The 12,978-nt window shown below is 36.1% G+C and overlaps 1 protein-coding gene across 6 annotated transcripts in view; it reads left to right on the top strand.

Annotated features, from left to right (window-relative positions):
* Positions 1 to 12,978, top strand: part of HERC2 (HECT and RLD domain containing E3 ubiquitin protein ligase 2) — a 217,936-nt gene that overhangs the window by 125,236 nt on the left and 79,722 nt on the right. For all 6 annotated transcript variants that reach the window (XM_059927751.1, XM_059927750.1, XM_059927749.1 and 3 more), the window contains 5 exons: positions 533 to 641; positions 759 to 898; positions 6,753 to 6,943; positions 7,676 to 7,781; positions 7,871 to 7,962. In XM_059927751.1, the coding sequence (XP_059783734.1) occupies positions 533 to 641; positions 759 to 898; positions 6,753 to 6,943; positions 7,676 to 7,781; positions 7,871 to 7,962 (638 nt within the window). The remainder of the gene's footprint in view (positions 1 to 532; positions 642 to 758; positions 899 to 6,752; positions 6,944 to 7,675; positions 7,782 to 7,870; positions 7,963 to 12,978) is intronic.

The following is a 12,978-nucleotide window of genomic DNA, read 5'->3' as shown; positions in this document are numbered from 1 at the left end:
CAGTTTTCTTTACTTAAGAGATTCTTCAAAGTTTTACAAATCAAAACAAAGATAAATTTAAATAATAACTTGGTTTAGAAGTTAATGTTTGGAGTAGCTTTCACCAAAGGGCAATAGATGTCTAAACGTTATTAATGTAATTTTTATTCCCTAAGATAACTGAATGGAGTTTTTGCTTGGCGTAATTAAACAAACCTTCTTATTGCGGAAAATTTCAAACATATACAGAAGTAGAGAATATAGTATACTGAGCTTCTGTGTACCCATCACCTGGCTTCAACAGTTGGTGAACTCCTGGCCAAAGTTGTTCATCCATGATCCCCTCCCTCCGTTATTTTGAAGCTAATCCCTGATTGACATCATGTGTTAGTTCATCCATAAGTATCTTAGTATGTCTCTCTAAAAGAGAAGTACTCTTTGTAAAACAGAAATAACTATAATATAATATCCCATAGCTAGGTATAGATTTAATTTTAATTTTAGGTTTTTATTGGTGACAAAGATGTTCCAGACAATTTCTATTCTGTCCTAGCTTTCAGTGCCAATGGAAAAGATGTTATTGTCGACTTTCCTCAGCAGTCTCACTGGACTGGGCTGTTATCAGAAATGGAGTTGGTACCTAGTATTCATCCTGGCGTTACGTGAGTTTTTATTTTTATATTGCTAGATTTGTTTGGGAGGGGTGGTTTTCTTTGGAATTAAATTTAATAAATGACCTCAGCTTTTTCTTTTCAACTCGATGGCTATTTTAAAAACAGGTGTGATGGCTGTCAGATGTTTCCCATCAATGGATCTAGATTCAAATGCAGAAACTGTGATGACTTTGATTTTTGTGAAACTTGTTTCAAAACCAGAAAACACAACACCAGGCATACATTTGGCAGAATAAATGAACCAGGTATAGTAGACTGGTTATGTTCTCTTTCATCAGACTTATGATTAATGAGATAATTATTGTGGAAACAAATGTACTTAACTTTGCTCTTTAAAGTTCGTATTTATATGGTGAGCACTGTACTGTGTGCACAGCAGGACAGGAAAGATGGTCCTACCCACTTGAGGAATTGCTGCTTTTTCTTCAAGCAAGGAGTGGTCACTGGAGCTAGAATAACAGGGTTTGTTTGCTTGTATTTCCATAAAGAACAGTAAAAGGATCTCAAGAAACTAGTAAACGTTTCGTTGGATGGGATGTGGGATTGGAGAGACGGAGAGTGAGTCTTTTTATTTGTATATCTTTTAGTATATATTTTTTTATTATGGTAGAATATATACAACATAAAATTTGCCATTTTAATCACTCTTAAATGTACAATTAAGGGAATACTGCACACTGTCATCACTATCTATTTCAGAGACTTTTTCACCATTCCAAAATAGGAGTGTACCCAGTAAGCGATAATCCCCATTCTTCCCTCCCCCAACCCCTGGCAACCTCTAATCCACTTTCCATCTCTCTGAATTTGACAACCCTAGGTACCTCATGCATAAGTGGAACCACACAAAATTTGTGTTTTTGTGTGTCTGACTTCTTTCACCTTGCATTATTAGGTTTCCAAGGTTCATCCATGTTGTAGCATGTGTCAGAACTTCATTTCATGGCTGAGTAATAGTCCATTGTATGTGTATACCACATTTTGCCTATCCAGTCATCTCTTAATGGACATTTGGGTTATTTATACCTTTCAGCTATTGTGAATAATGTTGCTGTGAACATTGATGTACAAATCTGTTTGAGTCCCAATTTTCAAAACTAGGAGTAGAATTGCAGGGTCATTAGGTAGTTCTTTAACTTTTTGAAGAACCGCCAAAATGTTTTCCATACTGGCTGCACCATTTTACATTCCTACCAGCAATGTTTTTGCTGTTCCAGTTTTTCCACATCCTTACCAACATTTGTTATTTTCTTCTTCTTTTTTAAAATTATAGCCATCCTAATGGGTGCAAAATAGTATCTTGTGATTTTGATTTGAGTTTCCCTAATGACAAATGACATTGAGCCACTTTTCATATGCTTTTTGCCATTTGTATATCTTTTGCGGGGGGGCATGTCAATTCAATTTTAAAACTTTTGATATTGAGTTGTAGGAGTTCTTTATATATCGTGGACATTAAATCAGATATGTGATTTGCAAATATTTTATCCTATTCTGTGGGTTGTTTTCTCACTCTCTTGATGGGATTCTGTGATGCAGTTTTAAATTTTAATGAAATTTAATTTATTGTTTCTTTTGTTGCCTGTGCATTTGGTGTCATACTTACTTCTGGGTCAACTTTAGAAATCATTGCTTAAATCCAGAGTTGTGAAGATCAGCCCCTATGTTTATAAGAGGTTTATAGTTTTAACTTTAATTTAGGTCTTTGAACCACTTTGAGTTAATTTCTATGCATGGTATAATGTATAATTTCATTCTTTTACATGTGTATCCAGTTTTCCACACACTATTTGTTAAAAAGACTGTCCTTTCACCATTGAATGGTCTTGGCAGCCTTTTTGAAAATCAGTTGACCATAGATGTGAGAGTTTTTTTTCTGGGCTCTTGATTCTATTCCATTGGTCTATTTGCCTATCCTTACATCAGTACCACACCATACACAGTGATTATGATAGCTTTTGTAGTAAGTTTTGAAATTGGGAAATGTGAATCCTCCAACTTTGTTCTATTTCAAGATTGTTTTGACTATTTGGTATCCCTTGGAAGTCAATATGAATTTTGGGATGGATTTTTCTGCATCTGTAAAAAACAGTATTTTGGTAGGAATTGCATTGACTCTGTATATCACTTTGGACAGAATTGTCAGTTGTCTTTCCATTTACTTAGATCTTCTTTAATTTCGTTCAGCAGTGTTTTGTGATTAGTGTATAAGTCTTAGGCGTTCTTGGTTAAATTTATTCCTAAGTGTTTATCTTTCATGCTATATTAAATTAAATTATTTTTCAAAATTTCCTTTTTGGAATATCTGTTGCTAGTGTATAGAAATATACACTACACACATACACTGCATGTTTTCAACACATTTTGTGTGTTGAATTTATATCCAGCAACTTTGCTGAATTCATTTATTAGCTCTGACAGGTTTTTTTGGTGGAGTCTTTAGGGTTTTCTGCATGTAAGATCATGTTGTCTGTGAACTGGGATAGTTTTACTTCTTCTTCTCCAATTTGGATACCTTATATTTCTTTTTCCTGTCTTATTGCTTCAGCTAGATCTTCCAGTACTACGTTGAAGAGAAGTGGCAAGGGTAGGCATCCTTGTCTTGTTCCTGGACTTAGCGGGGAAGCTTTCAGTCTTTAAGCACTGAATATAATGTTAGCTGTGGGTTTTTCATAAATAGCCTTTATCATGTTGAGGAAGTTCCTTTCTAGTCCTAATTTGTAATATTCTCTTATCTTTATGAAGGAAATCTGTAGAATCTGCAGAGCTGTCTCCTTTTCAAGGCTAACTTTGAATACTTTCCCGTTTTGTTTTGTTTTTGATCAGCCTGCCATGGGTTTATCAATTTTATTAGTCTTCTCAAAGAACCAGCTTTTGACTTTGAATTGCTGTCTCTCATATTTTTTTCATTTCTTTTTCCTATGGAATTTAGGTTTACGTTGATTCTGTGCCCCACCCCCGCCCCAAATGCTTATTAGTTCATTAATTTCTCACTTTCATATTTTCTAATATATGAACTTAAAATTGTAAATTTATCTTTAAGCATGGCTTAAGCTGTATCCTGTAATGCTGATATGTAATAATATCTCATAATCATTCATTTAAAAGTATTTTTAAAATTCCATTGGAATTATTTTCTTATTTTCATCGATTTTTAAATTTTCAACCGTGTCCGCATTTTCTACCTCTATATATTTATTGGTTTCTGCATTGCATTCAGATTGTGTATCCTGACTGATCTTCGGCATTTTTGGGGAAACTTTTGTATGATCGTAAGACTCAGCATATAATGGGATTTTACACATGTTTTATGCGTGCCTGAAAGAATGTGTCCTGCAGTTTTATGGTGAAGTTAGTGTTTGCTTAGTGTATCTTTTTCTAGCCTTTTACCTAAACTCAATATTTCAGTAATCTGTTGATTAGTGGAGGTTGTAGATAGTTTTGTTTTTTAAAAAAATTCCAATGTGATGATCTTTGTCTCTTATTTGGATCATTTAGGTATTTATTTACATCAAAGGCAGTTACTGAAATATTTTTTTTTAATTGATCAACTTCTTAGTGGTTTTCTTTGTTGTTGTTCCGCCTGTTTTCTGTTCCCTTTTTTCTCCATTCCATCTTTCTTTGGACTGATAACGTTCTTTATTAGTTAGCGAACCACCACCTCCCCAACACACACACTTGGCTTAGAAGTTACACACGTTTAGTGTGTATTCATATACTATATGAGTAGTGTATGTTGTATACATTTTTGGTATTAGTAGTTACTCAAGATATTGTGACATCCTTTTTTGACTTATAAAATCTAATATTATTTAGTATTTTTACCCTCCTCCTAAGCAATGCAAGGACCTGAGATCCCTTTAACTTCATTAACCCTCATTGTGATTTAAATTACCATGTTTTTATTATTGTGTTTAAAAATTTTACACATGTAAATTTTAAACAATACAAGGCATATGATTGTTATTTTCTGTAATATTTGTCAAGATTTTTTTCACATACTTAATATTGTAGTTTTTTTTCTATTCCTTTTTGTGTGTTTCACTTTTCATCCATCATCATTTTTCTCCTGCCTAAAGAATGGCCCTTAATATTTTCTTTAATGCATCTCTGTGGTTATGAATTCTCTTTTTGTGTGTCTTTATTTCTCCTTTATTTTTGAAAAATATTTTTGCTGGGACTTTTCTTTCAGCACTTTAAAAATACTATTCCATTGTAATTTGGTTTATATTTTTTCTGCTGAAGTCAGGTGCAAATCTAGTTACTGTTCCATTAAAGCTGTTCAGTCTTTGTATTCCCCCTTAGCCTGCTTTTGAGGTACTCTTGTCTCTGTCTTACACAAATTTTACATGTGTGCACATATGTGTTTCTTTGTATTTATCTTTCTGTGGTTAGTAGAGCTTCTAGTTAATTAATTTTCCAGGTTTTTTGAGCTTTAATTGACATATGACATTGTGTAAGTTTAAAGTGTTCAGTGTGATGATTTGGTACATATATATTGCAAAATGATTACCACAGTAAGGTTGGTAGTTAACACATCCATCACCTCACATAATTACCCTTTTTTGTGTGTGTAGTAAGAACATTTAAGATCTTCTCTTCCAACTTTCAAAGTAGGGCTTTTAAAATCTGTGCCTTGATATCTTTTGTTGGTCTTGGGAAATTTTCCATCAGTCAATATTTCTTCCAGTATTATCGATGCCCTATTTTCTTTTCCTTCTTTTTTGGGGCTCCTCTTTCACCTGTTACTCTTATCTCTGTCTTCTAAGTCTTTCACCTTCTCATTTATGTTTTCTAAACTTTTGCTCTTCAGTTTTTCATTCTAGATATTTTTTACTAATTCTCTTTTCTCCTGAGTCTAGTCTGCTGGTAAACCTATTCATTGAATTTTTAATTTTAATTACTGTATTTAACAGTTCTAGTCTTTCTTTCTTTTTTAAAAAATAGTTTCCAATGCTCTGCTGAGATATTCAGTGTCTTTTCAAACATAGTGAGTATAGTTATTATAAAATTTGTATCTTATAACTCTAATATCTGGAGCCTCTTTGGGTCTCTTTCTATTGTCTGTCATTCTCATAGCTTTTAGTCATGTTTTCTTGTCTCATATTCCATCATGTACTGGACATTATGTTTAAAAAATTATTTCTGGAGTCAATTTGAGGCCTCAGATATTATCTTTCTCCAGGGATTGGAGGGGAGAGGGTTGATCTTCTAGGTAATTGGGGTAAGTAACTATGTGGGCTCACTTCAATCCAGTTTCATTGACTGAGGTGATTTCATGCAGAGCTGCAAACTGAAAACAAACAGACAACCCTGCAGAGTTCACCCTTCCTCTAGGGGTTCTTCCTGTTGGGATCCCAGCCCAAAGTGTGAGTTTTTCTGTGGCCATCCCCTTCTTTCCTGGTGAGCTCTGGAGTCCAGTTCCTGGCCCCCTCCCCCTAGGAAGCCATCAGAAGTGTCATGTGTCCTCTTTAAGGTTCCCCTTAGAAACTGACAAATACACTGGGGAAAAGCAGCCTCTGATCCATGGGGCGCTCATCTCGACACCTTGCATCTCAGCCTTTCTCTGACTTTGGTCCCATAATTCTTTATCACCCTGTTAACTCTGCTACTTTCAAGATTTATTTATCTTTAAATGTTTTGTCTGCCTCTTCTAGTTGTCCTCAATGGGAGAGCTAGATGAATTTCCAGATTTACCATTAATGGAGGTAGAAACTTCACAAATTTGTTTTTGTTGCATTTATGAAAGGTTTTTTTGATAAGAATGTTTTCTGTAAGCACAGTTACTGAACTTCCCCCTCCCCCCCCCCCCCACCCCAGCTTATATGTATTGTTCTATCTGGAAATGTATCACTCTGTTGTTACTCAAGAGAGTCCAGTGGAATAAATCATAACATTATATGAACTTTATCTCATAAATTGGGGTTAAATACCTTGACTAGGTTTTTTTGAAGCCATTTTAGGTATTTATTAGCTCCTTTTAATTTGGAAACTTCCTATTTTCTTGAAGTAAGGAGCTCAACACTATGTAATATTTATTTCTTGGTTGTGAAGGTTCTGTCCCACAAGTATTAACACTGTTTGACCGCCATTAAATAGGACAGTCTGCAATATTTTGTGGCCGTTCTGGAAAACAGCTGAAGCGCTCTCACAACAGTCAGCCAGGAATGCTGCTGGATAGCTGGGCGCGGATGGTGAAGAGCCTAAACGTGTCATCCTCTGTGAACCAGGCTTCCCGTCTCATTGACGGCAGCGAGCCCTGCTGGCAGTCCTCCGGCTCACAAGGAAAGGTAGTGCGCCATGGGGGCACTTCCAGAAACACTTCATTTAGATGGCTTTACCTTTTAGGGCTTCAGCACGAACTTTGAAAAACCTACTAAGTTATACTGTGATGGCACCTCTCAGTACTCATTTTGTGTTTTAGTTCATAATTACTTTAAAGTTGCAGAGTAATATGCCATCCAGCTTTTATTGTCAGAGATTTTTAAACAGTATAGGTAATAGGTTTTATATAACTGATAGAGGGTATAATAGGGTTTGTTTTGTTTTGTTTTATTCCCCCGCATAAAATGTATGAGTTCAGATTCTGCTTCTGGTTAGAAGTTTTTCTAATATATCCTAACAAATATGTGTTTATCTTTGGAATGCTGTTTTATTCGCACTTACATATGGGTGTGCCTCATCTAGACATGCAAGTTAGACTTGGAGAAAGGTGCTTTCCCTCCACTTTGACTCTAGCGTTTTCTATAACCTACTCTTTGATGGGTATTAAGGGACCACCCTAGGTCAGGAGTCTATAAACACATGATTTCTGGGGCTTAGAGGGAGACATTCTTCTAATAAACAAGTAATGCAGTAGAATACTCTTGTTTCTGCCAGCTTAAAGGCAAGTTCTATCTCTCATGTGAAATTATATATTTTAAAAATCTCATTGAGAGTCAAGCTTTAGTGATACTTTCTAGCTAAAATATAGCTGAATTTTACTAAGAAGTCTCTTTTTTTTTTTTTTTTTTATTTTAAAGCATTGGATTCGTTTGGAGATTTTCCCAGATGTTCTTGTTCATAGATTAAAAATGATAGTGGATCCTGCTGACAGTAGTTACATGCCTTCCCTGGTTGTCGTGTCAGGTAATTGAATTACTTTACTCAAAAAGTATCTTCTGTCATATAATAGAAACTCCTTTGTCTGATTCCTTTACCCCCTTTTTTCTTCCTAGGTGGAAATTCCCTAAATAACCTAATTGAATTAAAGACAATCAACATTAACCCCACTGACACCACAGTGTCCCTTCTGAATGACTCCACAGAGGTAAGTAGAGTCTCCATACTGTTCTTCATAGTGGCTGCACCAATTTACATTCCCACCAACAGTGCAGGAGGGTTCCCTTTTCTCCACACCCTCTCCAGCATTATTATTTGTAGACTTTTTAATGTTGGCCATTCTGACTGGTATGAGGTGATACCTCATTGTAGTTTTGATTTGCATTTCTCTAATTAGTGATATTGAGCATCTTTTCATGTGCCTGTTGGGCATCTGTATGTCTTCTTTGGAGAAATGTCTGTTTAGGCCTGCTGCCCATTTTTTGATTGGGTTGTTTGTTTTTTTGATACTGAGCTTCATGAGCTGTTTGTAGATTGTGGAGATGAATCCCTTATCAATTGCATCATTTGCAAATATTTTCTTCCATTCTGAGTGTTGTGTTTTTGTTTATGGTTTCCTTTGCTGTGCAAAGGCTTTTGAGTTTAATTAGGTTCCATTTGTTTATTTTTGTTTTTATTTCCATTACTCTAGGAGGTGGGTCAAAAAGGATCTTCCTGTGATTTATATCATAGAGTATTCTGCCTGTGTTTTCCTCTAAGAGTTTTATAATAATCCAGCCTTACATTTAGGTCTTTAATCCATTTTGAGTGTTTTTTGTGTATGGTGTTAGGAAGTGTTCTAATTTCGTGCTTTTACATGTAGCTGTCCAGTTTTCCCAGCACACACTTACTGAAGAGACTGTCTTTTCTCTATTGTCTATTCTTGCCTCCTTTGTCAACGATAAGGTGACCATATGGGCGTGGGTTAATCTCTGGGCTTTCTCTCCTGTTCCATTGATCTGTATTTCTGTTTTTGTACCAGTACCATACTGTCTTGATGACTGTAGCTTTGTAGTATAGTCTGAAGTCAGGGATCCCGATTCCTCCAGCTCTGTTTTTCTTTCTCAAGATTGCTTTGGCTTTCGGGGTCTTTTGTGTCTACATACAAATTAAAAAATTTTTTTGTTCTAGTTTTGTGAAAAATGCCATTGGTAATTTGATAGGGATTGCATTGATACTGTAGATTGCCTGGGGTAGTATAGTCATTTTCACAATATTGATTCTTCCAGTCTAAGAACATGGTGTATCTTTCCATCTGTTTGTGTCGTCTTCTGTTTCCTGCATTAGCATCTTATAGTTTTCTGAGTACAGTAAGTCCCCTACATACGAACCTTCAAGATGCGAACTTTCAAAGATGAGAACGTGTGTTCACATGTCCAGTCATGTAAGTTAGTTCACGTGTCTGGCGTACATTGTCATGTGGGTGCATCCTCTACAAGTGGTTGTGTTTTTGTGTACTTTACTGTACAGTACTGTATAGAGTACAGTAGTACAGTATCTTTATTTGAAGCCCAGGATGGGCTTTATGGCCTTTATTATGTTGAGGTATGTTCCCTCTATGCCCACTTTCTGGAGAGTTTTCTTCTTTTTTTTTTTTTTAATTAATTAATTAATTTATTTATGACTGTGTTGGGTCTTCGTTTCTGTGCGAGGGCTTTCTCTAGTTGTGGCAAGCGGGGGCCACTCTTCATCGCGGTGCACGGGCCTTTCACTATCGCGGCCTCTCTTGTTGCGGAGCACAGGCTCCAGACGCGCAGGCTCAGTAATTGTGGCTCACGGGCCCAGTTGCTCCGCGGCATGTAGGATCTTCCCAGACCAGGGCTCGAACCCGTGTCCCCTGCATTGGCAGGCAGATTCTCAACCACTGTGCCACCAGGGAAGCCCCTGGAGAGTTTTTATCATAAATGGGTGTTGAATTTTGTCAAAAGCTTTTTCTGCATCCAGTGAGATGATAATATGGTTTTTATTCTTCAATTTGTTAACGTGGTGTATCACACTGATTTGTGGATACTGAAAAATCCTTGCATCCCTGGGATAATCCTACTTGATGATGGTGTATGATCCTTTTAATGTATTGTTGGATTTGGTTTGCTAGTATTTTGTTGGGGATTTTTTTTAAAAAAATATTTATTTATTTATTTGGTTGAGTCAGGTCTTACTTGCAGCAGTCAGGCTCCTTAGTTGCAGCAGGCAGGCTGCTTAGTTGTGGTTCGAGGGCTTCTTAGTTGTGGCTCGCCAGCTCCTTAGTTGCGGTACATGGGCTCCTTAGTTGCAGCAGGTGGGCTCCTTCAGTTGAGCCTCACAGGCTCCTTAGTTGCGGTTCACCAGCTGCTTAGTTGCAGCATGCATGTGAGATCTAGTTCCCTGACCAGGGATCAAACCCAGGCCCCCTGCATTGGGAGCACGGAGTCTTAACCACCGCATCATCAGGGAGGCCACGCATTGAGGATTTTTGTGTCTATGTTCTTCAGTGATAATTGCCCTGTAAATTTTCTTTTCTTTCTTTCTTTTCTTTTTTTTTTTGTGTGTGTGTGTGATATCTTTGTCTGGTTTTGCTGTCAGGGTGATGGTGGCTTCATAGAATGAGTTTGGGAATGTTCCTTCCTCTGCAGTTTTTTTTTGCATTAGTTTCAGAAGGATAGGTGTTAACTCTTCTCTAAATGTTTGGTAGAATTCACCTGTGAAGCCATCTGGTCCTGGACTTTTGATTGTTGCAAGTTTTAAAATCACAGATTCAGCACATAATTAACTGAAAAGCTTTTGCACAGCAAAGGATACCCTGGAGAAAATGAAAAGACAACCTGTTGAATGGGAGAAAAAAAATTGAAATGATATGACTGATAAGGGATTAATATACAGCATATATAAACAGCTCATACAACACAACAGCAAAAAAACAACCCAATTAAAAAATGGGCAGAAGAACTGAATAGACATTTTTCCAAAGAAGAAATGCAGATTGCCAACAGGCACATGAAAAGATACTCGAAATCACAAATCATCAGTGAAATGCAAATTAAAACCACAATGAGATATCACCTCAGACCTGTCAGAATGGCTGTCATCAAAAAGAACACAAATAACAAATGTTAGCGAGGATTTTTGCAGAAAAGGGAACAATTGTACACTGTTGGTGGGAGTGTAAATTGGTACATGTGTATATCCGAAAAAGATAACATGTACCCCAACGTTCATAGCAACATTATTTACAGTTGTCAAAATAGGGAAGCAACGTAAGTGTCCATCAACAGAAGAATGGATAAAGATGTGATACATGAATAAAATGGAGTACTGCTCAGCCACAAAAGAGAATGAAAATTTGCCATTTGCAACAACATGGATGGACTTGGAGGGCATTATGCTAAGTGAAATAAGTCAGACAGAGAAAGACAGATACTGTATGATATCACTTACATGTGGAATCTGAAAAATACACCAGCTAGTGAATATAACAAAAAGAAGCTGACTCACAGACATAGAGAACAAACCTAGTGGCTACCACGGGGAGAAGGAAGAGGGGAGGGGCAATATAGGGGTAGGGGATTAAGAGGCACAAACTATTAGGTATAAAATAAGCTACAAGGATATATTGTACAACATGGGGAATATAGCAGATATGGAGTATAACCTTTAAAAATTGTGAATCACTATATTGTATACCTGTAACTCACATAATATTATATATCAACTATACGTCAATAAAAAATATAAATGGCTTAATTAATTTAAAAAAGTCACAGATTCAATATCAGTACTTGTAATTGGTCTGTTCATATTTTCTATTTCTTTGTGGTTCAGTCTTGGGAGATTATACCTTTTAGGAATTTGTCCATTTCTTTTAGATTGTCCATTTTATTGGCATATTGTTGCTCGTAATAGTCTCTTATGACCCTTTGTATTTCTGTGCCCTCGGTTATAACTTCTTTTTCATTTCTGATTTTATTGTTTCTGGCCCTCTCCCGTTTTTTCTTGATGATTCTGGCTAAAGGTTTATTAATTTTGTTTATGTTTTCAAAGGACGAGCTTGTAGTTTCATTGATCTTTTCTATTGGTATTTTAGTCTTTATTTCATTTATTTCTGCTCTGATCTTTATGATTTCTTTCCTTCTCCTAACTTTGGGTTTTGTTTGTTCTTGTTTCTCTAGTTGCTTTAGGCATAAGGTTTGTTGTTTATTTGAGAACTCCCCTCTTAGAATTGCTTTGCTGCATCTCATAGGTTTTGGATCATCATGTTTTTATTTTCATTTGTCTATAGGTATTTTCTGATCTCCTCCTTGATTTCTTCAGTGATCCACTGGTTGTTTAGTAGCATATTGTTCAGCCTCCACATGTTTATTTTTTTTGCAGTTGTTTTCTTGTAGTCGATTTCTAATCTCATAGTGTTGTGGTCATAAAAGATGCTTGCTATTATTTCAGTTTTCTTAAATTTACCGAGGCTTGCTTTGTGGCCTAGCGTGTGATCTATCCTGGAGAATGTTCCATGTGTACTTGAAAAGAATGTGTATTCTGCTACTCTCGGATAGAATGCTTTATAATATCAATTAAGCCGCTCCGGTCTAATGTCGTTTAAAGCCTGTGTTTCCTTATTGATTTTCTGTCTGGGTGATCTGTCCACTAATGAAGGTGGGGTATTAAAGTCCCCCACTGTTATTGTGTTACTGTCGATTTCTCCTTTTATGTCTGTTAATGTTTGCCTTATATATTGACATGCTTTTCTGTTGGGTGTATATATATTTACAATTGTTGTATCTCCTTCTTGGATTGAAGAAGATACAACATTTCTTCCCCTCATTTTCAGTTTGTATGTGTCTCTAGATCTGAAGTGAGTCTCCTATAGGCAGCAAGTATATGGGTCATGTTTTTGTTTCCATTCAGTCAGTCTGTGTCTTTTGGTTGGAGCATTTAGTCCATTTACATTTAAGGTATTTATCCATATGTATGTTCCTATTGCCGTTTTGCTAATTGTTTTGGATTTGTTTTTGTAGGTCTTTTTTTCCCCTTTCTTCTTTTGTTCTCTTCTCTTCTGATTTGATGACTATCTTTAGTGTTATTTTGCATTCCTTTTTTTTTTTTTGTATGTATTTCTATTACAGGGTTTTGTTTTGTGGTTACTGTGAGGTTTTTGTACAGCAGTCTAGTTAAATATGTGCTTGTTTTAAGTTGCTGATCTCTTAATTTCAAATGC

Source organism: Balaenoptera ricei, chromosome 7 (genome assembly GCF_028023285.1).
Source record: "Balaenoptera ricei isolate mBalRic1 chromosome 7, mBalRic1.hap2, whole genome shotgun sequence".
Taxonomy (NCBI): domain Eukaryota; kingdom Metazoa; phylum Chordata; class Mammalia; order Artiodactyla; family Balaenopteridae; genus Balaenoptera; species Balaenoptera ricei.
Note: the sequence above shows the minus strand (reverse complement) of the source record. Positions and strands in the feature narration are given on the sequence as shown.